The sequence below is a fragment of the Entelurus aequoreus genome, linkage group LG23, assembly GCF_033978785.1.
Source record: "Entelurus aequoreus isolate RoL-2023_Sb linkage group LG23, RoL_Eaeq_v1.1, whole genome shotgun sequence".
NCBI lineage: Eukaryota > Metazoa > Chordata > Actinopteri > Syngnathiformes > Syngnathidae > Entelurus > Entelurus aequoreus.
This window is the reverse complement of record NC_084753.1, coordinates 27908356-27935855: the sequence shown is the minus strand read 5'-3', so window position 1 is coordinate 27935855 and position 27500 is coordinate 27908356. Positions and strand designations below refer to the sequence as shown.

Here is a 27500-nt window from a genome sequence, read left to right as displayed (position 1 = left end):
ATAAAAACAAATGTGTGTGTGTGTATATATATATATATATATATAAATATACCACATACATATATGTATATATGTATGTATATGTATGTATATAAATATACCACATACATATATGTATATATGTGTGTGTATTTTTATATACATATATATATATATATATATATATATATATATATATATATATATATATATATATATATATATATATATATATATATATATATATATATATATATTTATATTTATATATGTGTATATTTGTATATGTATATATTTGTATATATATATATGTATGTGTATGTATATATATATATATATATATATATATATATATATATATATATATATATATATATATATATATATATATATATACTGTATATATATATATATATATATATATATATATATATATATATATATATATATATATATATATATATATATATATATATTTTTATTTTTTTATTTTTTTTTTTTTATTTTTTTTTTTTTATTTATTTTATTTTACCTTTTTACTTAATATTATTGTATTATTACTACTACTACTCTTTACTACATTTGGTAAAACGCAGGGGTGTCAAACTCATTTTAAATCAGGGGCCACATGGAGAAAAATCTACCCCTAAGTGGGCCGGACTGGTAAAATCTAAGCAGGATAACTCAAAAGTAAAGACATTTTCAGATTGTTTTCTTTTGCTTAAAAATAGAACAAGCACATCCTGAAAATATGCAAATCATAATGATGATGTTGTTGTTTTTTTACACTTAGATGTTGCGGTTAATAGTATTCTACCAGTGTTTCCCACACATTCATTTATTTACGTCCGCCACAAATAAAAAAATAAATAAATAAATAAAATACAATTTTTTTGTCCTGTCCAGCTTCTCAGGCAAATCATATAGTTGATGTAGATGCCCATATAGGCTGTTCAGATTTACTTTACAAAAGAGAAGTGTAGGATACTTCTCTTGTTGCCTTATTTGTATTTGACCACTACTGTTTTCTGTTTATTTGTTACTGACTGTGGCAGGACACCTCTGCCTCTGTTTCACTTTATGTTGCTGGTAAATAATATGGTTGTAGTAGTAGGCTAAAGTTAAATTATTTAGTATGCACTAATTAAAGGGGCAGAGCTTTAAGAGACATTTTATATTTTATATTTTATAAGATATATTTTTTGTAAGAACCACAATTAATAAATATATTTCAGTGAATAACTTATTGTTCAAATCTGTATATAAATATGTACATAAAGTGTTGTAATTATATTGTAAAATGGATGGATGGATGGACGTTTAAAACAAAACTGTCATTAATTAGTAAGTATAAATTTTTTTAGCCTTTTTAGAGAAAGTCATATCATCGTAGTAAATTATGCAAATGACTCGATGATGTCATGGTGACCACGCCCATAGCCACGCCCCCACCGCCACAGGTATCTTGGCAGTTTATGGGAAACACTGTCTACCCTTGTTTGTCGTTATTTATACTTTCTGAATAAATTATGTGATAATGCTCATCAGTCAACTCATTGGTGTTCATTTTCAATCTTAACATAAAAAAATGATATCAAAATCAAATGTTATGTATGACTGGTGCACTAACATCATGTGGTGTATTTTTTTTTTTTTTACATATGTAGCATCATCTACAAAGATACAAAGAATTGCTATTGCGACATCTAGTGGACACATTTAGAACATCAGTTTCTTTCATTCAAAAATGTCGGCTCATTTTTATACTTAGCAAACTCATCCCGAAAAGTCAGGAACATTCTATTCAAACTTAGTAAATATCCATCCATCCATCCATCCATTTTCTACCGCTTATTCCCTTCGGGGTCGCGGGGGGCGCTGGAGCCTATCTCAGCTGCAATCGGGCGGAAGGCGGGGTACACCCTGGACAAGTCGCCACCTCATCGCAGGGCCAACACAGATAGACAGACAACATTCACACTCACATTCACACACTAGGGCCAATTTAGTAAATAGATCAAGTAATTATTAATAAATACTCACCAAGTACTTCATTATAATAGATTCATTAATTCTGAATTTCTGTCTTCGCAGAGATATTATACTCAGCTTTGATTATTTGACTAGCATTGAGTGCCAAGGACCGTTGAATAAAATCGACACAGACAGAAGTTGTTTGTTTTGAAACTGTATTCAGATTTATGCAGCCTTTTTAAACCAATAAATAATCTCATCACTTCTTGTCCAAAGATTGTGAGATATTTACAATATAAATTAAATAATAAGAGAAAACATTCAGCACAGTTTAGATCACAACAGACATTTTGCATGTGAGACTGGATTCCAAATAATGTTGTACTTATGTTACATGAGGTAACAACGTGGGGGATGTTTGTATCCTCAGATGTAAACATTGTAATTTTAAGTGATATATACACAAACAATATTTTGGGCTGTATGTTGGACAGTTTTACAATCAGAAGCTGTGTTCTCTTTGTTGCCCAAACACCGTAACTACTCTTTTTCGGACCTAAAGACAAAAAAGACAAGGACCCCGTTGACATTGTACACTTTTGAAATGCTTTCCCATGTGGTGTCAAACATTATTCCTGCTTCTCTCAGGTGAAAGGGCGATGGGGCAACACATTCTCCTACGGCCAAAGGAAATCCAAGACAGATTAACTAACAAAGCCAATTGCGCGTGAGACATTTGAGCCGTAAACATCGGCTTGATGTTTAACCAGACTCGGAACCTTGGTGCAGGAAGTAGGGAATTCAGTTCACCGCCATTAAAATAACACTCTTCTCCCGGTGTAGGGGAGGAAAAAAATGTCGACCTTTACCTCTTGGCTTCCTGCGGACAAGAACATGCTCCAGTGCCTAGGACAATCCCTCATTTTAGAGACCTATCAGGATCAGATATTGTCAGCTCCCGTTGGTTATAATCACAGAGGTGGCTTTGTGTCCCTGCATCTGCTCCGCCTGCATCCTCATGTGTGCCGCCACGTCGTACTGGACTCCTCCACAAGCAAGTCCGGTGTAACTCCTGAGGCTCTCCGGGTCATACAGGTGTTCCAGTGAGTACCCAGTCAATGCGTACGCCGCTTGCCTGTCTAGGGGCTGCCTCTCCTGGGATGGATAGAGCAAAGGGCTCCCTTGCGATTGCGACGGATGTGGGGACAAATCGGTCTGCATGTAGTCTTTATTGAGGGGGAGACCGGACTTGGGGATGCCGTCAGAGCTTGGGCTGCTGAGGCGAGACAAAGAGCCAGGACTGGTTGTGTTTTCATCGTTGTTTTCGTGAGGCCCGGGCGGTTTGATCCGATGGTGGAGGCGTTCAGACGGGAGGTCGATGCTCGGGGCTCCTGGACCCCGGCAGACCACGCTGCTGGGCATGCTGATTTGCGAGTGATGAGGCAGGGAGGAGGTGAAACACGGACTGTGAGTCTTGGTGAGGCTTGAAACGTCCAATGGAGGCTTGTGCTGCTGCAGGCGACTCTCTTCCTCTTTGATCATCTGTTGTGTAGCACGGATAAGGGTCTCCATCTTGCTGGGCTCTCGAGGACTACCTTGGAAGTGGTCCTGGTGGTAGCGCTCGCCGGAATCACTGGTGGACCCTCCGCCATCCGGGGAACTCATGACACTGTCTTCATCCCAGTGGCCTCGTCCTGTTTAAACAAGAAAGACATGAGTACATATTGTAGTGATAGATTACATAGCATGATTTCTCCGTGTGTCCACATGGAATCATACAATGTTTGGCAGACAGTGTGTGGTTTCGGGCTATGCATTGTGAAATTACTTGGCTTTCCATTTGAGGCAATTTCTGAACAGATGGTAGCAATCGACACATTGGCAAGAGACGGCATAAACAACTTAGCATGTCCCATAATAACATTTGGAAAACAGCTACCAGGGCCAGCGAGGCCAGAGCTATTTTCAGAGACAGATGGTTGCGGCCTCAACCCTCACACCTCACCGTGAAAGGCTCCATGGTAGGACGTGATTTCGAAGCCCTCGCTGTTCTCCGCAGATGGTTTCGGTAGGGACAGCACCGAGCGGGTGGCGTCCCACCACATCTCTCTCCCCGACTGGGGGGCTCCCAAGAAGTAGCGCCCGCTTTGGCACCGAGCCCGATCGCAGGCGGTGGCGTGAGGACGATTCTGGGCGTGAGCGAGATCCTCCTCCAATAGACCCAGGCCGTAGCACAGAGAGCCCGATTCCGGATACAGTCTGTAGGCGCACGATGCCTCGGCGGCCTCGCTCGGGTCCAACAACTGCGGCGAGGCCGACTCCGTCAGCGGGCTCCCTCCCCATTGGCTGTCCTGGTCTGACTCAGAACGCTCTGGGTTGAATGCAGAGAACTGCTGCAGAGACGCAAGGAAATAGTGATTGGAAACTCTCTGGCCTCGTTCCCTTGTCTCGTCTTCAGTTCTATGAAATACTGTTTATTACCTGCGGGTAGGGCGACACTCTTACTTTGGCCTTTGTTTGGGTCAGACGTGACTTTGTGCTCTTCCTGTCTTCGCTTAGACTGTCAGTGTAAGGAAAAGCAGGCTTGGTGGGGCTCATTTGGTCCAGGGACAGCTGCATTCCCTTGTATTCTGTGTCCCTTCAATGCAAAACCATAGAAATTTTATTAGAAAAACGCTAATATTTATCCTAATATGAGATGCATTGACCCTGTGAAGGGATTGGATAACATACACTGCAAAAAGTCAGTGTTCAAAAACAAGAAAAAAAATACAAAAATTAGGGGTATTTTACTTGAACTAAGCAAAATTATCTGCCAATAGAACAAGAACATTTGGCTTGTCAAGACTTTCCAAAACAAGTAAAATTAGCTAACCTCAATGAACCCAAAAATATCTTAAAATAAGTATATTCTCACTAATAACAAGTGCACTTTTCTTGGTAGAAAAAAAAAAGTTAAAGTTAAAGTACCAATGATAGTCACACACACACTAGGTGTGGTGAAATTTGTCCTCTACATTCGACCCATCCCCTTGTTCACCCCCTGGGAGGTGAGGGGAGCAGTAGGCAGCAGCGGTGGCCGCACCCGGGAATCATTTTTGGTGATTTAACCCCCGATTCCAACCCTTGATGCTGAGTGCCAAGCAGGGAGGTAATGGGTCCCATTTTTATAGTCTTTGGTATGACTCGGCCGTGGTTTGAACTCACAACCTACCGATCTCAGGGCGGACACTCTAATAATAATAATATTAGTAGATTTTATTTGTAAAAAGCACTTTACATTGAGTAAACAACCTCAAAGTGCTACAGTTTATTAAAAAAAAAAAAAAAAAGATAATAAAAAATAAATAAAAATAAAAACTAGAACAGCCAAATAGCTAGAACTAGTATGCATACAGTATATCTAAAAAAAAAGGCTTTTTTAAAAAGAAGGGTTTTTAAGCCTTTTTTAAAAGCATCCACAGTCTGTCGTGCCCTCAGGTGGTCAGGGAGAGCCTTCCACAGACTGGGAGCGCCGGAGCAGAAAGCCCGGTCTCTAACCACTAGGCCACTGAAAAAGAGACCTTTTTGCTCAATATTTTGAAAAATATTCGTAAATTAAGTAAATGCTCGGGCCATTATCTTGACATATGATATGCGCTTTTGGCATCATGATTTTTTTTTTTCATGCTTGAAGTAAGAAATTATTACTTTAAAAACGTAGTTTTATACTTGTGAGTGTTGATGACACAGCTTTGCAACAGTTGATATTCTAGTTTCAAGCATGTTTTACTCAATATAGGTCATCAAATCTCAGCAACAAGCTGTAATATCTTACTGAGATCATTTAGGACCAAAACACTCTTAACATAAAATCTGCTTCGTGAGAAGAATTATCTTTTCAGACAGAAAATAAGCAAATATCACCCTTATTTGAGATATTTAATCTTACTTAGATTTCAGTTTTTGCAGTGTAGGATTTAGCCCTTAGTCCATTGTCTGCTACATTATAGTTGTCATTATTTTCTCAGCACTGAATCTTCTTTAGGATTCTAAGAAGAACCTCTATGAAGCAACATTGACTTTTTAATATTGTAACACTAATGTCTCTATATCTGGTTTATGAACACCGAACGGGGCAACAATTGACTTCCTTAAAGGCTGAAATATGTTGTCAAAACAGGTAATCCCCCTCTGAAGCCTACAGCGGACCTTTACATCACGTCCCAAAAACCTGTACCATTGCATCAGTGGCGACGCGGACCGAAGAGCTGTGATTGGTCGGCATTTTCTAGTACAGTATGTCCTTTTCTGGTTTTCCTTTCTCTGCCTCGACTCGTTCAGGGGTCGCACAGACCGCCTTGGCAAACATATTCTCCTCCGGTTTCGGAGCAATATGTCTAATGAAAAAGGCAGTTGTTTCGAAATGATTAGTATCAGCTCCAACAGCAATGTGGATGTCGCTTCAGTCGCAATTGTTTACTACAACCACCACTTTAGCCTGCTCAGTGGCCTTGTGGTTGGAGTTTCCGCCCTGAAATCGGTAGGTCGTGAGTTCAAAGACAAAGTGATACCAAAGACTATGAAAACGGGACCCATTACCTCATTGCTTGGCACTCAGCATCAAGGGTTGGAATTGGGGGTTTAATCACCAAAATGATCCCCGAGTGCGGCCACCACTACTCCCCTCACCTCCCAGGGGGTGGAACAAGGGAATGGGTCAAATGCAGAGAGTAATTTCACCACACCCAGTGTGTGTGTGACTATCACTGGTACTTTCACTTCAACCTTTAACTACACAGAGAGCTAATAGGTTGTCAACGGGTGTTGTGCTTGCGCTCTCAGTAAAACACCGCCCACTATCGTTTTGAAAGAATTGCAATTTGCGCGTCAGACCCTTACGGAAGAGCTACGAACAAACCAAGACGCCGTCTGATGGGACACGAGCTACAAAACCATATTTCAACCTGAACTTGGTAACCTACTTTTGAGGGAAGAGAACACTTAAAACAGTCACTTTCGAAGGCCCACGTGTCCAACTTGACAAAAGAATAAATAAGCAGGCTTCGCTGCATATCATAAAATGCAGCCTGGAGCCCTGTCGACTATTCGTCAGTCAAGGTGCTAACGTTTGTACCATACCATATTTCTGAACAGCACTTTTCTGGTCAACACAGCCTTTCAGAGACACAACTCATCAGGATATCAGCTGGATCTTAAAAAGTCTAAAATACAATAACTTCAATTGAAGGCCTTAAAATGTTAAAAAATTCAATGGCAAATCAGGAAAATGGATGTTCTAAACAAATATTAGTTTTCAATAGAGATACTGGTGTTTGTTTGTTTTTTTAGTTAGGTTAAGCCAGGGGTGTCCTAAGTGTGGCCCGCAGGCCATTTTTTAACGGCCCCACGGCACATTTTAAAAATACTATTTAAAAAATGTAAAACATAAAAAGTGGTACAAAAGAGCAAACAGGTGAAATGTAACAAGACAATGTTGCATTATTTACTCTAATAACACAAAGCTGCCATGCAGGCTGTTTATTTCTTTAAAAAATAATGATGAATCAAAATCAATGTCATTATGAGTTATTGGCCTATTCAAAGCTCCAATTACGTCACATTAAATATTCCACTTTGAGATATTTTTTGGGGAAAATGTTGCATATTTTGTGTTTGCCATACAAAAAACTGAGCTGTTTTTTTTTTTTAAAGAAGGGCCTAAAACGAACAAACAAAAAACATAAAAAACAATAGAACTTAGAATTGACGGATAGATCGGAAGTTGATCTCGAGATTATTGTGTTAAAATTAAACAGTAAAAAAAATGTATAATTTATTTTTTAACACTTTAATGAGTAGGACCCTTTTGGATCCCCAATAATTTTAGAGTGATTAGTTTTTAAGTACCATTGCTAAAAAAAAAAAAAAAAGAATTAAAATCAATGGTGTTATGAGTTATTGACCTTTTTAAGGCTCCAATTATTATATAATCTCAAATATTCCACTTAAAAATTTAATTGGGTGAAAATATTGCATATTTTGTGTTTTTTCCATAAAAAAACTGGGTTTTCTTTGACAAAAAGAGCAAACAACTTAAATCTTTAACAACTTTATATTGACAGATAGACCTAATGTTGATCTAGAGATTTAAACCTTGAATAATAAAAATAATAATACTGAATAATGACACATTTTTAATATTTTTTTGACCAAAACCCTTTGGAGTCCCCGGGATCAAGCTTGAGTGGAGGCCTAAATGTATATTTTTTATACATATAATGTATTGGTTTTTTAAATAAAAAATATCAAAATGGCCCCCTTTTCAGTGCGCGGCCCTCAGTGGAAAAAGTTTGGACACCCCTGGGTTAAGCATTGTGTTTCCCGATGTTGAAGAGCAATTAATTCTGGGTCTCTGATTTTCTCTTAGGTCTTTGAACACTTCTGTTAGTGTGGACGTCAAATGGTTTTAAATTCCATGTATTATATTTATTCATTATATAAGGTCTTAAATTTGATATTTTGAAACCTACATACACTATGCACTGCAAAAACTGAAATCTAAATAAGATTAAATATCTCAAATAAGGGTGATATTTGCTTATTTTCTGTCTGATAAGATAATTCTTCTCACTAAGCAGAGTTTATGTTCGAGTGTTTTACTTGTTTTAAGGGTTTTGGTCCTAAATGATCTCAGTAAGATATTACAGCTTGTTGCTGAGATGTGATGACCTATATTGAGTAAAACATGCTTGAAACTAGAATATCAACTGTTGCAAAGCTGTGTCATCAACACTCACAAGTATAAAACTACTTTTTTAAAGTAATAATTTCTTATTTCAAGCATGTAAAATAAAAAAATCATGATTTTGACACAATTGTGTCTCATATTAAAACAGATAACAGCCAAATGGACTTTGCTGTTTTATTTTCAATGAAACTCATGTAGTAGTACAGTTGTTATTAGTGAGAATATACTTATTTTAAGATATTTTTGGGTTCATTGAGGTTAGCTAATTTTACTTGTTTTGGAAAGTCTTGACAAGCCAAATTGTATTGTTCTATTGGCAGATAATTTCGCTTAGTTCAAATAAAATACCCCTAATTTTTGTTTTGTTTTTTCTTGTTTTTGAACACTGACTTTTTGCAGTGTGCTCATTAGCGTTAAAGCTACAGACACACAAGACGGCCTCTTCCCCGTGGTGTGCACCAGATTCCAGCATCAAGCTAGATTTGGGACACACCTCCAATATTGAAATGTTGAAAAATCAGATAAAATTGGACTTTTAAAGGCTAACTGACCTAAATATGAGGGTTATTATTATCAATAATACAGAACCCAAAACCAGTGAAGTTTGCACGTTGTGTAAATGGTAAATAAAAACAGAATACAATGATTTGCAAATCCTTTTCAACTTATATTCAATTGAATAGACTGCAAAGACAAGATATTTAATGTTCACACTGAGAAACTTAATTATTTTTTGCAAATAATCATTAACTTAGAATTGAATGGCAGCAACACATTGCAAAAAACGGAGGCATTTTTACCACTGTGTTACATGGCCTTTCCTTTTAACAACACTCAGTAAACGTTTGGGAACTGAGGAGTCACATTTTTGAAGCTTTTCAGGTGGAATTCTTTCCCATTCTTGCTTGATGTACAGCTTAAGTTGTTCAACAGTCCGGAGTGTCTGTTGAACAACTTAACAACTTTCTCAGTCTTTTTTGCCACTAGTGCCAGCTTTTTTTTTTAAACATGTTGCAGTCATCAAATTCCAAATGAGCTAGTATTTGCAAAAAATAACAACGTTTTCCAGTTCGAACGTTAAGTATCTTGTCTTTGTAGTCTATTCAATTGAATATAAGTTGAAAAGGATTTGCAAATCATTGTATTCTGTTTTTATTTACCATTTACACAACGAGCCAACTTCACTGGTTTTGGGTTTTGTAATAATAACGATAATAGAGTAATCTTTCCATTTCCACAATAACAAAGGTTCAGTTTACACTGGACAAAAAGTCCGATTTTTTTGCCTTCAAGTGACAAAGATCGGACATTTTTTTGCCAGTCTAAACACTCCAAAGTGCTTCAGATCTGATCTTTTCGCATCAGATTTGGGTCACGTCCTGATGGAATTTGAATCCGTTTTGAATCTGATCTTTTAAATGTGACCGCAGCCTAAATGGCAATGCGACCTGTTTACCACTTTTGCGTCGTCACTTTCCTTTTTGCAGAAAGAAGGAGGACCTACTTCCTCTACACCAGGGGTGTCCAAAGTGCGGCCCGCAGCTAATTGTTTAGCGGCCCGCCACACATTCTGGAAATGCCATTGCAAAAATCAAAAAAACATTAAAAAAGTGGAATGAGGTGAAATCTAACTAGAAAACGTTGCAATGTTGACACAAAGCTGCCATGCAGTCTTTATTTTCCTTTTAATGCCATTGCTCAAAAAAAAAAAAAAAGACAAAAAAAATCAATAATAATGAATTATTGACATCTTCAAGGCTCCAATTACTTCAAATATTTCACGTTAAAATGTTTTATGTGGAAAAATATTGCATATATTGTGTGGTTGCCATATAAAAACATCCAACTTTTCTTTGACAAAAGAAATTAAAACAAACAAAATAATAGTTCAAACGTAAAATCGACAGAAATATCTGAAGTTGATCTCGTAACTTAAGTGTTGAAAATAAAACAAATAATAATAAAAATGTATCACTTTATGAGTGGGGCACCTTTTGGATCCCTAATATATTTAGTGATTTTTTATTTATCTTTTTACTGTGATACTCAAAAATATGAAAGAATTAAAATCAATGGTGTCTTGCATTATTGATATTTTAGGGCTCTAATTACTAAATACTGCATATTTCAGTTTTACTATAAAAAAACTAAGTTGTTTTTGACAGAAAAGCCATAAAACATTTTTATTAATTTGTATTACCGGTACTTTATATCAACTTGAAGTTGATATAGAGATTTACTGTGAGCGTTAAATAATTAAAAAATAATAATAATCTGACTCATTTTTAACATTTTAATGACTGAGACCCTTTATGGTCCCCGGGACCCCTAGAGGTAAAATAAATAAATAAATCCATATATTTTGTTATGGTTTGAAAATGAAAAATATCAAAATGGCCCCCGCATGCTTTAATTTTTCCGTGTGCGGCCCTCAGTGGAAAAAGTTTGGACACCCCTGCTCTACACAATAGCCATGCCCCAAACTCAATAACACGCTGATCTGGGACGTTAATGTTTTCTCCTGTAGTAGCAACTTTCTCGTTCATGTACGAAATCCAGTCAACTTTCTTTGTTTTCACTTGATCGAACCGCGCATGCAAGTGACGTCGAGTCGACATTGGGGCAAATTTGGAATCTAAAAAAGATCACATTTTACTTATGCTGTAAACTTAACAGATTTAGTCCTCTTTGGCCTGCAGTGGTGGGCCATGCGTTTCCCACCTAGGCCTTCAGTGATGTCCGACTTCAATGATTACCTCTCAAAATACCATCATTTATGTCCCCACATGACCATTGCTGGTGAAATACTGCACAGAAACACATTTACACACCACAACAGTGTACAAAGGGGTTATTTTCTGGCGCATTTAAAAATCAATAAACCCGCATTAGCAAATAAAACATATCTTATGTGGTACTGTCAAAATTGAAATTGCAAAAAACGTATTAAACGTGAAAAAAATAAAGAAATACAATATTTGAGCATGGCCCCTCGTAGTCGGTTGATTCGAGTGGAAATGGCGAGCATTTCCCCATTTCATCGCCGACCTCGTCTCACAAGATGTGGTTTATCTTTAAATATCCTTCTTGAAAATGGCCTTGCAAATATATACACTACCGTTCAAAAGTTTGGGGTCACATTGAAATGTCCTTATTTTTGAAGAAAAAGCACTGTACTTTTCAATGAAGATAACTTTAAACTAGTCGTAACTTTAAAGAAATACACTCTATACATTGCTAATGTGGTAAATGACTATTCTAGCTGCAAATGTCTGGTTTTTGGTGCAATATCTACATAGGTGTATAGAGGCCCCTTTCCAGCAACTATCACTCCAGTGTTCTGATGGTACAATGTGTTTGCTCATTGGCTCAGAAGGCTGATTGATGATTAGAAAACCCTTGTGCAATCATGTTCACACATCTGAAAACAGTTTAGCTCGTTACAGAAGCTACAAAACTGACCTTCCTTTGAGCAGATTGAGTTTCTGGAGCATCACATTTGTGGGGTCAATTAAACGCTCAAAATGGCCAGAAAAAGAGAACTTTCATCTGAAACTCGACAGTCTATTCTTGTTCTTAGAAATGAAGGCTATTCCACAAAATTATTTGGGTGACCCCAAACTTTTGAACGGTAGTGTATCTGCCACCTAATCTCCTTCTTTGTGAGTACCGGCAAGTTTTCTGTGGCTTTCTGTCGCTCGTACGGCTCCTGTGCCACTTCCTGTTTTCGCAACTTGTGATTGGATACTCACTTGGGACTCCCAAGTGAGTATCATTTTGACAGATTTTTGAGTGCCGTGTGTAATGTTCTATATTTTCAATGGAACATTTAAGTTTTGGTGTTGTTTACTGGCGTCATACTGCAGTCTACGCCTATCTCTTATGTGTGACTGCCATCTACTGGTCACACTTATCATTACACCATGTACCAAATAAAATTGCTTCGATGTCGGTAAGCACAACCAAAATTATTCCGTACATTAGGCCTACCGGGTTATAAGGCGCACTGTCGAGTTTTGAGAAAATGAAAGGATTTTAAGTGCGCCTTATAGTCCGAAAAATACTGTAATGTAAAACATGTTGCATGGGTCCAGGCCTATGTGTTCTACGTATTCTTCCACCATGCGCACTGAAATATTTCTTTTTTTCGGAGTGCGTTTGTAACCAGGAAACGTGGTGAAACAAGGACCACCAATTTGCTAATACCTATACATGATAACCACTGGTATTGGCCTTTGGATAGTGAATCTGTTAGAAGAGAATAATCAAATGTGTAATGATTTTCAATTATATGAAATTAAGATATTTTATTTTTATGAAGCTATCTCAGGGCACCACCCTATAATAGAGAAACTGCCAATTCACTTATATAATTTTTTTTTAATCATAAACCTAATATATCTCATCTTAATACATATTCTTAAGGTGGACATTAGACCTTATATTAACTGCATACCCAATGTGTTAAATAACCTTTAAACATTCTTCACTGTCATACAAGTGCAAAAACAGGTTAACCATCACTTTTGTAAGATGTAATACAACTAAAATAAAAGTAAAACTACTCACCCTAATCACAATCACAGCGTGAGGCCAGCTAGAAGGCCTTACTGACAACAACTCGCGATCTGATTGGTTATCGCGATTGTGTATCAACTCTGTGTGTCCGTTCACTTACAGTGCCCGGGCAGGTTTCGTACAGCATGCAACATAAGCTAGCTAAATTCTGATTGGATACAAACTCTAACCTACAAACAACACTGGAAAAAAGCATAATACGACATGAAGAGAATATGAATACCGTATTTTTCGGATTATAAATCGCAGTTTTTTTCATAGTTTGGCCGGGGGTGCGATTTATACTATGGAGCGACTTATGTGTGAAAATATTAACACATTACCGTAAAATATCAAATAATAATATATTCAGTGTCAACCGAAACCATCCTGTCCGGATTCAAAAAGGCTGGAATAATTGGAACTGCAACTGACGATGACTCTGCCATAAACGACGTACCAAAGCGGCGCACTGTCTACCTTTGGATTGGCAGAGTTGTTTAGAAGCGACACAGAGGAAGAAGATTTCATGGGATTTAGTGATTAGGAGTGACAGATTGTTTGGTAAACGTATAGCATGTTTTATATGTTATAGTTATTTGAGTGACTCTTACCATAATATGTTACGTTAACATACCAGGCACGTTCTCAGTTGGTTATTTATGCCTCATATAACGTACACTTATTCAGCCTGTTGTTCACTATTCTTTATTTCTTTTAAATTGCCTTTCAAATGTCTATTCTTGGTGTTGGATTTTATCAAATAAATTTCCACCAAAAATGCGACTTATACTCTAGTGCAGTGGTTCTTAACCTTGTTGGAGGTACCGAACCCCACCAGTTTAATATGCGCATTCACCAAACCCTTCTTTAGTGAAAAATAAAATGTTTTTTTTTTCAAATTCAAGACAAAGGTATATGTTTTTGGTAACACTTTAGTATGGGGAACATATTCTAAGTAGGGATGATACTTGAAACCGTTTTTCCCAGGTGTTCGATAAGAAAAGAACCAAATCCTCGGACTCGAATCCCTTTTTGAGAACCGGTACCCGTTATCGAGACCACTATCATACTTGCCAACCTTGAGACCTCCGATATCAGGGGGTGGGGGCGGGGCGTGGTCAGGGGCGGGGCGGGGGGCGTGGTTGGGGCGGGGGCGTGGTTAAGAGGGGAATATATTTAAGCTAGAATTCACCAACTCAAGTATTTCATATATATATATATATATATATATATATATATATATATATATATATATATATATATATATATATACATATATATATATGTATATATATATATATATGTATGAAATACTTGACTTTCAGTGAATTGTAGCTATATACACTACCGTTCAAAAGTTTGGGGTCACCCAAACAATTTTGTGGAATAGCTTTCATTTCTAAGAACAAGAATAGACTGTCGAGTTTCAGATGAAAGTTCTCTTTTTCTGGCCATTTTGAGCGTTTAATCGACCCCACAAATGTGATGCTCCAGAAACTCAATCTGCTCAAAGGAAGGTCAGTTTTGTAGCTTCTGTAACAAGCTAAACTGTTTTCAGATGTGTGAACATGATTGCACAAGGGTTTTCTAATCATCAATTAGCCTTCTGAGCCAATGAGCAAAAACATTGTACCATTAGAAAACTGGAGTGATAGTTTCTGGAAATGGGCCTCTATACACCTATGTAGATATTGCACCAAAAACCAGACATTTGCAGCTAGAATAGTCATTTACCACATTAGCAATGTATAGAGTGTATGTCTTTAAAGTTAAGACTAGTTTAAAGTTATCTTCATTGAAAAGTACAGTGCTTTTCCTTAAAAAATAAGGACATTTCAATGTGACCCCAAACTTTTGAACGGTAGTGTATATATATATATATATATATATATATATATATATATATATATATATATATATATATATATATATATATATATATATATATATATATATATATATATTTTTTTTATTTTTTTATTTTTTATTTTTTTTTTTAATGTATTTTTTTTGTATTAAATTTTTTTAATTTTTATTTTATTTTATTATACATATAAATAAAATAAATACTTGAATTTCAGTGTTCTGGAGGCTATCCAGTAGATGGCAGTATTGTCCCGTTTAAGAGTGTCACAACATTGCTGTTTACGGCAGACGAACTGCTTTACGGTAGACTAAACGTGACTGCTGTTGTTGTGTGTTGTTACCGCGCTGGGAGGACGTTAATGAAACTGCTTAACAATAAACCCACATAAGAAACCAAGAACTCGCCCTCGATAATTCTACAGTTATGACGTCATTGGGCAGGCAAGCTGTTTATATTGTGGGAAAGCGGACGTGAGAACAGGCTGTCCCCACTCAGATCCGCATTGAGCTGGAGGGGGCGTGGCCTCCAGCTCCGCTGAATACAGAGAGTTTGTCGGGAGAAAATTTCTGCCGGGAGGTTATCGGGAGAGGCGCTGAATACCGGGAGTCTCCCGGTAAATACGGGAGGGTTGGCAAGTATGCCACTGTAGTAAAGAAAAAGAGTTGGTTCTTTATTCGAATCCCTGGGACCAATCCCGTCCCGACCAGAAATGCCCCGTGAGACATCACAAGAAATGACGTCACGTAGCTCAGTCATTAGGCGCAGATAGCGAAAGCAGGAAAAACAATGGACCGGAAAAAGCGCTCCAAGGTGTAATAAAGTTCAAAACAAAAGGTATAATCCAATGAATAACTTTACTGAAAGATTTGAGCAGGGTACAAACACATGACGAACACTTTTACGACCAACCGGAAACATAGCAACCAGGCTAGCAACGCACCTCCTTTACGGCAGCTGTTGCAACGTTCTTAAAGCAACCGCAGGACATACATATATATACAACATATATCTCCCTTTTTTAACTTTTGTTTTTCTTTCCTTGTAAACAAAACAAAATCACACTGTAGATGTGTTGTCTGTCTAATTATAAATAATGCAGACGAGGCGTGTTGGCTGAGTTCTTGACGTTTACTTTCACAACGTGCTCATAACCTCATTCTTAGCTGCCGGGTGACGACATGCAACAACACTTTTCGGGGCTACCGCGCATCCTCGTCACTCCCGTTGCATGCTGGGTAGTGTAGTTGTTATATTCCCTAGCAGCTCATAACATCACATCTTTCCCCCTATAAAGAAATAATGTTAACTCAATAAAGTGTATTTATTTTTTTAGCTTTAACTATTCTTTTTTAGCATTGTAACCACATTTGCAAACAACTTTTCTCTTCATAGAATTTTCTTTCAATAAAGAAATAAAGTGCAACACATCATAACAAACGGTTATGTCAAATAGCAGCAGAAGTGCACTTTTTGGAGAGCTGTATTATTTTCAGTTTTGTGCCCAAGGGACTGATTTTATTTAACACTATATTATTATTTATACACCTATAGTGATCACAGAGACAGGTTGTTTTTGTGTTACTGTATATATTTGTTTTTTGAAAAATCCCACTTAATATACTTTGGGTAACAACAGTCAATATTTATTTTTTTAATTTTATTTTTTTAGGGGGGTAACAGTCAATATTTATTTATTTATTAGATTTAATTTTTTTCTTATATAATAAAAGTGAGCTTTTGTTATACCAAATATTGTGTGTTTTTTTCCATATACAACAACCTATCTGGACTCGATAAGAGAATCGATAAGGAATCGGTTCGATAAGAGGATTCGATAATAGGCTCGAACTCGATCATTTCTTATCAAACATCATCCCTAATTCTAAGTAACAAAGACTTAATTTAGAGTTATTTGGACACTATGGGAACATATTCTAAGTAATAAAGACTTAATTTAGAGTTATTTGGTTAGGGTTAGGGTCAGGGTTAGAGGGTTAGGGTTATAATAAGGCCATGCCGAAAAAGGCATTAATAAGTACTTAATAATGACTAGTTAAGAGCCAATATGTTACTAATTTGCATGTTAATAAGCAACTAATTAATGGTGAATATATTCCCCATACTAAAGTTTTACCATGTTTGTTTACTGGTGCATAAAATGAACCGTGCATGAACATCACCTTGTTCAAACAACAAAACCAACACAGTGCATAAACTCACAACAAATGACACACCTGCAAACCAGTCAGCTGTTGCCGTATCCATAATACGCCAATAGGGAGGAGTTTGTATTTACACGATGAGTCGGGTGTGTTTTGACCTCCGCCGAACCCCTGAGGCCGACTCACCGAACCCCTAGGGTTCGATCGAACCCAGGTTAAGAACCACTGCTCTAGTGCGACTTATATATGTTTTTTTTCCTTCTTTATTATGCATTTTCGGCCGGTGCGACTTATACTCCGAAAAATACGGTACTTCGAAAGTAAATAAACAATTACTTTTATCTTTAATTATGATCATGATTTCTGGTTAAGTTAGGCCAGCAGAGAAGGCCTTGCTGGCCCCTGACGGCCCACCACACTGCAAAAAGCCAGTGTTCAAAAACAAGATAAAAAAATACAAAAATTAGGGGTATTTTATTTGAACTAAGCAAAATTATCTGCCAATAGAACAAGAAAATTCTGCTGGTCAAGACTTTCCAAAACAAGTAAAATTAGCTAACCTCAATGAACCCAAAAATACCTTAAAATACGTATATTCTCACAATAACAAGTGCACTTTTCTTGGTAGAAAAAAAATGAGACCTTTTTGCTCAATATGTTGGAAAATATTCTTAAATTACCGTAATTTCCGGACTATAAGCCGCTACTTTTTCCCCTCGTTTTGGTCCCTGCGGCTTTTACGACGGTGCTGCTTTTTTACGTCTTTTTTTACGGCTTACGGTAACCAGGGGCGCGCACTACCGAGGATGCGCGAGACCGAGGCAGACATCTGGCGCCAGGTAACGAGAGCAAAACAAAGAGTAGGAGAGCGTCAGCGACAGTTTGCGCGAATTAAGTGTTCATGCAAACACCCTCAATATGAAAAACAAGCGGAGAAGTGCATATGATGCTGCTTTTAAGTGACCTGTTCTTCTCCGACACCGACAAAGAGGATTTCGGTGGTTTTAGTACGCAGGAGGAAGACGATGACACAATGATCAAAGACTGACTACCGGAAATACCGTTGTATTATTTGTACTCTGCACGAATGCTGTTCGCCATGTCAAAGATGGGAAAGTTTGATTGAATGATTGAAAGATTTATTGTTAATAAATGGGACGCTTTGCGTTCCCAAACAGTCATCTCTGTCCCGACAATCCCCTCCGTGGTAGCAGGAACCCCTATATACTACGGTAATTACACATCAAAACGCCTGCGGCTTATAGTCGGGTGCGGCATATACATGGAGCAATCTGTATTTTCCCCTAAATTTAGCAGGTGCGGCTTATAGTCAGGTGCGGCTTATAGTCCGGAAATTACGGTAAGTAAATGCTAGTGCCATTATCTTGATGACAATCATTGGTACTTTAACTTTTTAACTTTAACATAATGATATGCGCTCGGCATCATGATTTTTTTTTTCATGCTTGAAGTAAGAAATTATTACTTTAAAAAAAGTAGTTTTATACTTGTGAGTGTTGATGACACAGCTTTGCAACAGTTCTCTTTTCAAGCACGTTTTACTCAATATAGGTCATCAAATCTCAGCTACAAGCTGTAATATCTTACTGAGATCATTTAGGACCAAAACACTTAAAACAAGTAAAACAATCTAACATAAAATCTGCTTAGTGAGAAGAATTATCTTATCAGACAGAAAATAAGCAAATGTCACCCTTATTTGAGATATTTAATCTCACTTATATTTCAGTTTTTGCAGTGTATTTGCGCAAAAAAAAAAAAAAGTTTCTTAGTTCGAACATTAAGTATCTTGTCTTTGCAGTCTATTCAATTGAATATAAGTTGAAAAGGATTTGCAAATCATTGTATCGCGACCCCGAAGGGGACAAGCGGTAGAAAATGAATGGATGTAATTTGTTTTTATTTACAAATTAGACAACGTGTTAACTTCACTGGTTTGGGGTTTTTTGCAAGTGTTTATTTCTTTCAGCTCCTTTGTATTCATTATTTATCTTAAATGTTTTGTTGATTGCTTTTGTTTCACCTTAAATTAATTAAATAAAACAAACAAACGAACAAACAAACACATATTTTGCATGATTAGATATTATTACAGTTTAAAAGATATGTTTTGTTTTGTTTTCTGTCAAAAATTATTTAAAAATAGTGACAAAAATACGATATGTACACTGCAAAAAGTCAGTGTTCAAAAACAAGATTAAAAAATACAAAAATTAGGGGTATTTTATTTGAACTAAGCAAAATTATCTGCCATAGAACAAGAACATTCGGCTTGTCAAGACTTTCCAAAAAAGTAAAATTAGCTAACCTCAATGAACCCCAAAATACCTTAAAATAAGTATATTCTCACTAATAACAAGTGCACTTTTCTTGGTAGAAAAAAATGAGACCTTTTTGCTCAATATGTTGGAAAATATTCTCAAATTAAGTAAATGCTAGTGCCATTATCTTGAGGGGACGGCGTGGCGAAGTTGGTAGAGTGGCCGTGCCAGCAATCGGAGGGTTGCTGGTTACTGGGGTTCAATCCTCACCTTCTACCATCCTAGTCACGTACGTTGTGTCCTTGGGCAAGACACTTCACCCTTGCTCCTGATGGGTGCTGGTAGCGCCTTGCATGGCAGCTCCCTCCATCAGTGTGTGAATGTGTGTGTGAATGGGTGAATGTGGAAATACTGTCAAAGCGCTTTGAGTACCTTGAAGGTAGAAAAGCGCTATACAAGTATAACCCATTTATCATTATCATCATTTATGACAATCATTGGTACTTTAACTTTTTAACTTTAACATAATGATATGCGCTCGGCATCATGATTTTTTTTTTTCATGCTTGAAGTAAGAAATTATTACTTTAAAAAAGTAGTTTTATACTTGTGAGTGTTGATGACACAGCTTTGCAACAGTTCTCTTTTCAAGCATGTTTTACTCAATATAGGTCATCAAATCTCAGCTACAAGCAGTAATATCTTACTGAGATCATTTAGGACAAAAACCCTTAAAAGAAGTAAAACACTCTAACATAAAATCTCCTTAGTGAGAAGAATTATCTTATCAGACAGAAAATAAGCAAATATCACCCTTATTTGAGATATTTAATCTTACTTAGATTTCAGTTTTTGCAGTGCACTGGTGTAAACATAGTCTAAAGTGGTCTGTTCTTCCATAACAGACCACTTTCTGGATGCTTCCTACAGTTTTTGGACGAGTGTAGACTTCATTTTCTTTGTGTATTTATACCTGCAAACTTGTTTATGGCAATTTTACCGAGCGTCCCGAGCCAAGAGGACGAGGCTCCCGTGTCAAACGCTCGGCAAACACGAGCCTATTATAACTTATCACATCAACAGTATGTAATAGCAGCTGCCTGCCATTTTAAACCCCGTGGCCCATCGCTGACCCCGCGCAGCCAGCCTCTTTAATAGAACTCTAAATACAACCCATTCTTTATGTGCAACACCTCGGGAGAAAGGCTGTGTTTGGACAGCCACCAGCGAGTGAGTGTTATTTGCTCTGGCAAGGTATAGTTGCTTTGGGGCTGCATCCTATCTGTGCCCTGCTGACTCGGTGGCTGAGCCAATAATGTCGGGCCATTGTGCAAACTCAGCTGTGTTAGCCGAATTCCACCTCGGGGTCAATGTCAGAGCACCTCACGCCACCAGTGAAACACCTTATGTGTTGTTTTTTTAATGAGTTGTCTGTAATTGTTTGTGCTGTCGCATGTTAACATTGTGTAGTTGTTGTCTTAAACGGGCCTACATGCGCACGGGCCGAAGAGGAACAGGTGGATCAGGCAAACCAAACGAGGCAAATCCAACACGTGCACTAGCTGGGAGATGGCTATTGATTCCTAGTTCGCCGTTCGATCGACTTTGCTTTCCTTACACCGCGGATCGATAGCCCTCGTTGAGGTTTTTTGATGGGGTTCAACCCTGGTGTTTGTCTTGCCGTCTCTGAGGGTCTGAGCGTGATTCGTGCTCTCATAACAACAACTTCTCTGAGCCCGAGGCTGCGGTGTTTTTGTGGATTTGTCTCAAGAGGCGACATATATAGATATATACTGTCTATGTGGCTGTTGTACACTGATGAATTTCTTTGCAGGCCCAATTCCATTTTTTTTTTTCTTCTTTTTTAGCGATCTGTTTACCACTACTTTCAAGTGACTCACATTTTATATATCGCTGTGTTGACATTTACTGGAAAACCTGAAATAAACTGCGTGCGCACACACCAAAAAAATAGGTAAACAACTACACGGCGGAACGGGAACAGAAGTGACATTGGACCGCGACGACAAGGAAGTGCAGAGAAATAAACCAACCTTTGTTTTCCGTAGTTAATAAAGCCTTTGCTTTGCTCTAAAGTCGATTGACCACGGATGCGTACACAATTACGTACTTTTAGGCAGACATCCAGTTTATCTCATTGGTACCCATACACAGTACAGGCCAAAAGTTTGGACACACCTTCTCATTTCAATGCGTTTTCCTTATTTTCATGACTATTTACATTGTAGATTGTCACTGAAGGCATCAAAACTATGACACGCGTGAAGTGAAAACCCTTTCAGGTTTACTACCTCTTGAATAGGGGTGTGGGAAAAAATCGATTCGAATTCGAATCGCGATTCTCACGTTGTGCGATTCAGAATCGATTCTCATTTTAATTTTTTTTTTTTTTTTTTTTTTCATTAATAAATCCAACAAAACAATACACAGCAATACCATAACAATGCAATCCAATTCCAAAACCAAACCCGACCCAGCAATAAACAGAGCAAATGAGAGGAGACACAAACACGACACAGAACAAACCAAAAGTAGTGAAACAAAAATGAATATTATCAACAACAGTATCAATATTAGTTACAATTTCAACATTGCAGTGATTAAAAATCCCTCATTGACATTATCATTAGACATTTATAAAAACAAAAAAAAAGAACAATAGTGTCACAGTGGCTTACACTTGCATCGCATCTCATAAGCTTGACAACACACTGTGTCCAATATTTTTACAAAGATAAAAATAAGTCATATTTTTGGTTCATTTAATAGTTAAACAAATTTACATTATTGCAATCAGTTGATAAAACATTGTCCTTTACAATTATAAAAGCTTTTACAAAAATCTACTACTCTGCTTGCATGTCAGCAGACTGGGGTAGATCCTGCTGAATTCCTATGTATTGAATGAATAGAGAATCCTTTTGAATCGGGAAAATATCGTTTTTGAATCGAGAATCGCGTTGAATCGAAAAAAATCAATTTTGAATCGAATCGTGGGACACCCAAAGATTCGCAGCCCTACTCTTGAAGCTCATCGAGAGAATGCCAAGAGTGTGCAAAGCGGTAATCAGAGCAAAGGGTGGCTATTTTGAAGAAACTAGAATATTTAGCTTGCACAGTGGCCTTGTGGTTAGTCCGCCCTGAGATCGGTAGGCCGTGAGTTCACACCCCGGCGAGTCATACCAAAGACTATAAAAATGGGACCCATTACCTCCCTGCTTGGCACTCAGCATCAAGGGTTGGAATTGGGGGTTCAATCGCCGCTGCTGCTCACTGCTCTCCTCATCTCCCAGGGGGTGGAACAAGGGGATGGGTCAAATGCAGAGGGTAATTTGTGTGTGACTATCAGTGGTATTTTAACTTTAACTTTTAAAACATGTTTTCAGTTATTTCACCTTTTTTTGTTAAGTACATAACTCCACATGTGTTCATTCATAGTTTTGATGCCTTCAGTGACAATCTACAATGTAAATAGTCATGAAATAAAGAGAACGAATTGAATGAGAAGGTGTGTCCAAATTTTCGGCCTGTATTGTATGTTCCGGCCGTGATTCGAATCCATGCTTTTTGTTGTGCTTACACAACAAAATGCCTATTTTAACATTGACTATAGATTGGATTTACCACGGGTGTGTATGTCATTGATATTCCAATGACGTCCTGTTGGGTACATACCTTATTCATAACTAACCATATGTGAGCCAGATCTACCGGTAATCCGAATCCATGTGTTTAGTGTGCTTACTCTACCAGAATGCATATTATAACAATGACTGTCGATTTCATTGACCATAGGGTTGTGCAGATGTGTGTCGTTGGCCGTCTAAAACAAATACATCCAGTTTATCTGCTTACACTGCAATCTCATATGCAGTTTTTTCTGAATCATATTTGGATTATGTATACATACTGTATGACCACCTTTTTCACACGTTGTACTGGTTCATAAATGCCACTGTATCACATCGCAACACAGTGGTTAAATAACCTTATAGTCAACATTATTGATAGTTTTGTCTGACTTGCCATCATCCCTCACTGGTCAGATCAAGTCCAACGGTTGGTGCCGAAACCCAAATATTTACATTACCGTTCAAAAGTTTGGGGGTCACATTGAAATGTCCTTATTTTTTAAGGAAAAGCACTGTACTTTTCAATGAAGATAACTTTAAACTAGTCTTAACTTTAAAGAAATACACTCTATACATTGCTAATGTGGTAAATGACTATTCTAGCTGCAAATGTCTGGTTTTTGGTGCAATATCTACATAGTGTGTAGAGGCCCATTTCCAGCAACTATCACTCCAGTGTTCTAATGGTACAATGTGTTTGCTCATTGGCATAGAAGGCTAATTGATGATTAGAAAACCCTTGTGCAATCATGTTCACACATCTGAAAACAGTTTAGCTCTGAACTTCCTTTGAGCAGATTGAGTTTCTGGAGCATCACATTTGTGGGGTCAATTCACGCTCAAAATGGCCAGAAAAAGAGAACTTTCATCTGAAACTCGACAGTCTATTCTTGTTCTTAGAAATGAAGGCTATTCCACAAAATTGTTTGGGTGACCCCAAACTTTTGAACGGTAGTGTATACTCCAAACTTTCACATTTTAATTTTTATACGGTACCAATTCCCAGTCTCTGGGAATCGATACAGGTACTCAACGGTATCCATTTCCAGTACTTCTGTGTGTGTGTGCATGTGCTGGCAAATGTTAATTTATTTAACAATAACATACTTTTTATTTACCAATGAACACTCAGCTGATAATCACAACAGTGTAAAATTGGTACATCTTGATTTCTTACATTTCTGAGTCTCATTAGCAAGTACTATATCGTAAACTTTGCAGTAGTGCAGGGGTGTCAAACTCATTTTAGCTCAGGGGCCGCATGGAGGAAAATCTGTGCACACGCGGGCCGGACTATTAAAATCATGGCATTAAAACTAAAATATAAAGACAACTTCAGATTGTTTTCTTTGTCTTACTTTGGTCAAAAATAGAACAAACACATTCTGAAAATATTACAATTAAAATATTTTAAAAATACCGGCAGGGCTAAAGTTTAGATCCATGAAGGAAAGAAGAAAGTGAATGAATGTTTATAACTGAATACATTTACATATGCATAAAAATACATAATTTTGTATTATTTTTTTAATGAGTTAAGTAACGTTTATGACAACCTTTTTTCCAAAACACAATATAGAATGTGAGATATAACAGGATAATGCATACATTTTATCATTTGTTTTCAAAACGGTTACAAAAAAGTGGGACCCCAAAAATGTACAGGTGGGACCCCATATTTATGACTTGATGGGGCCCTTGGGACCCCATTTTGAAAGTTCCTAGCGCCAACACTGATGGAGTATTGGTGCATGCAAAACAGCAGCAGGTGGCTGTGGCCTGCGGGCCAGTTCTAATACTAATCAAATATTAATTAATGGGCCGGATCTGGCCCGCGGGCCTTGACTTTGACACATAGGCAGTAGTGTATAGGCTACGGTGTGGTGCATAGTCCTAATCTACGATTTGACTCCCTCGAATGGCCTTGACGCTCCAACAACAGGAGCAGGCTGTTCTGAAAACATCCCCGAGGACACCTCAATGATGGACGCTTTTGACCTCCCTCCCTTCTCAACGACACCTGCAGTTGAACTTTTGCTTGCATGCAGAACGGCCCCAGGCCTATGAACATCAACACCATATCAACACACCCAAGGCAATGGGCATATATACACACACACACACACACACACCTCCCCCACCCCACACCTTCACCACTGCTTCATAGCAGCAGTCGACCTCCAGGGTCCCAAATCCCCCCCCCCCCCCCCGCCCTCTGTTGCGAGTTGTCGTGATTAAATGTAACATGTTTGTTTGCATGGCATGGAGGTTTTTTCCCACTCCAGACTAGGCCCCTTTAGGAGCCCAGTCTAGATTGTATTTTTTTACTCATCTTCTTCCCAGTGTTTTACCTTTTTCCCATCTTTTACGGGGCGCCTCATGGCGACCCATCAGCGTTCCTGTTCTGTAACCCTGTGCACTGTTTGTTTGTCTAATCTTGAACGGGTTTGTGCTGAAAACATAGTTTTGTTGTACTTGTTGCAATGACAATAAAGACATATCCTATGCTATCCTATAGTCAGAAAGTAGTTTTGCCACTAAGCTGAATCTAGTGAACATTGTACTTACTCAACACCACTTTTTGATTGTAACATATTTTTACTTTTTGTTACCAAATTGGAAGTGTTGAAATCGCCATGTGAAATCGCTAATGCTAATAAGTAGCATGTCTATGGCGAATCCAATGTAAATTAGCAATCGAGCTAGCACATTTTGAAAAGTGGAGCCTCACTGTACGTTTTGAGTGTTTTCTATCAGGCATACTTGCTTTGCAGGTATGGTAACAATGGTAACATTAGCTAGAGGCAGTTTGGCTGAGTTTTCTGTGGGTGCTGCTTAAGTCGGGGGATATTCAACATAATTGTTTTGGGGGGCAATATTTCCAGACGGACCGGCGGGCCGAACTTCTCCCTTCACTATTAGTTATATTTTGTATATTCCGTAGAACCACGTCCTTCTACAGTAGACATTTGACTTTGGTCAATTAATTTAGTCAGTTACAGGCATGCTCTGCTGTTTTAAAGAACCTTCTGCAGAAAAACTACACTACAAAAAAAAAATGTTTCGATATAATACCGGCTGTGGTTGCCAGAAATTCATTGTAAAAAGTACAGTCATGATGTATAAAATATTACGGTATGTTGATTTTTACAGTTGATAACTTTTTTTTCCTATGGTAAATTACTATTAAAAAACTGATATATTGTTAACAAAAAAAAACTATAAAATGTATGGTAAAATACTGGCAGCTGTGCTAGTCTAATGTTTTTATGAAATTGCTGAATAATGTTGGTCTACAAGTTATGAATTGACTTGGGGGCCAGTATGATGTCATTCTCGGGCCGGATTTGTACCCTGTGACGCCATTTTAACAGCTTAAGTACTTGTTTGACCGCCAGGTGTTTGACGTTACGTGCGACAAAGGTATCGAAATATGGCGCTGTTTGATTTTCGTGAATCGATACCCCGATAGTACCGACGGATTTCGCTCGGTGCCTGCGAGTACCCAATTTGGTACCCATCCCTGTGCGTTCGTACTGTTATTTATGTATAGTAGCCGTAATGCTATCCATACATTGCTCATGAAAGACAAACTACACCTCAAACTGGTCGCCATTGACGAATACATGTTGATAAGAATTGATCCTACGTCAGAGTCAACCATGTGAATCACTATACTTCTAGCTCTATAACAGAGCTGGCAAATATATATATATAGAAAAAATTTGTCTGGGGCCAGTGTGTATAAATTATATGTACACATTTAGCTGTAAAAAACTTTTTCAGGAATACTAATACCAAAAGTCACAATGGTCCGATCGAGTTCCTAAAAACGTTATGACAGACCACCTCAAAAAAAAAAAAACGGAATGGAATTTTACAGTTTTTTACTGAATGGGACACCCAAAATGTACATGATGGCATCTCCACATGGTTTAGAAATCTGTCTGTCAAACTCAAAACCCAACTTCAAAACCTTATCAAGAGGGCTGGTAAAATAATTGGCATGCAGCCCCCTTGTTCCCTTCAAGAAATATTCGACAAGACCGTGAGGAAGCAGGGTCTTCAAATCACCCGTGACCCACACCACATACTTCATAGTGCAATTGTGTTGATGCCAGATGGTAAATTGTACAGAACAGCTACATACAACTCAATGGGTATAGATTTCCATTTGTCCCACTGGCAATCAAAAAAACTACAGAAAACTACAGTAATAACCGGATGCAATAATAGGGAGTGCAATATTGGGATAGTGCAATACGGGAGGTGTGCAATACGGGGGGAGTGTAA

General features: G+C 37.7%; 1 protein-coding gene across 1 annotated transcript in view; it reads right to left on the bottom strand.

The window, feature by feature from the left end:
* Window positions 1-2158: 2158 nt before the first annotated feature.
* LOC133641085 (single-minded homolog 1-like) overlaps window positions 2159-27500 on the bottom strand; it is a 37257-nt gene continuing 11915 nt past the window's right edge. Inside the window, exons 10-12 of the mRNA XM_062034922.1 lie at window positions 4435-4591; window positions 3959-4346; window positions 2159-3647 (exon numbers count right to left, since the gene is read on the bottom strand). Coding sequence (XP_061890906.1) covers window positions 2905-3647; window positions 3959-4346; window positions 4435-4591 — 1288 coding nt within the window. The 3' untranslated portion in view covers window positions 2159-2904. The remainder of the gene's footprint in view (window positions 3648-3958; window positions 4347-4434; window positions 4592-27500) is intronic.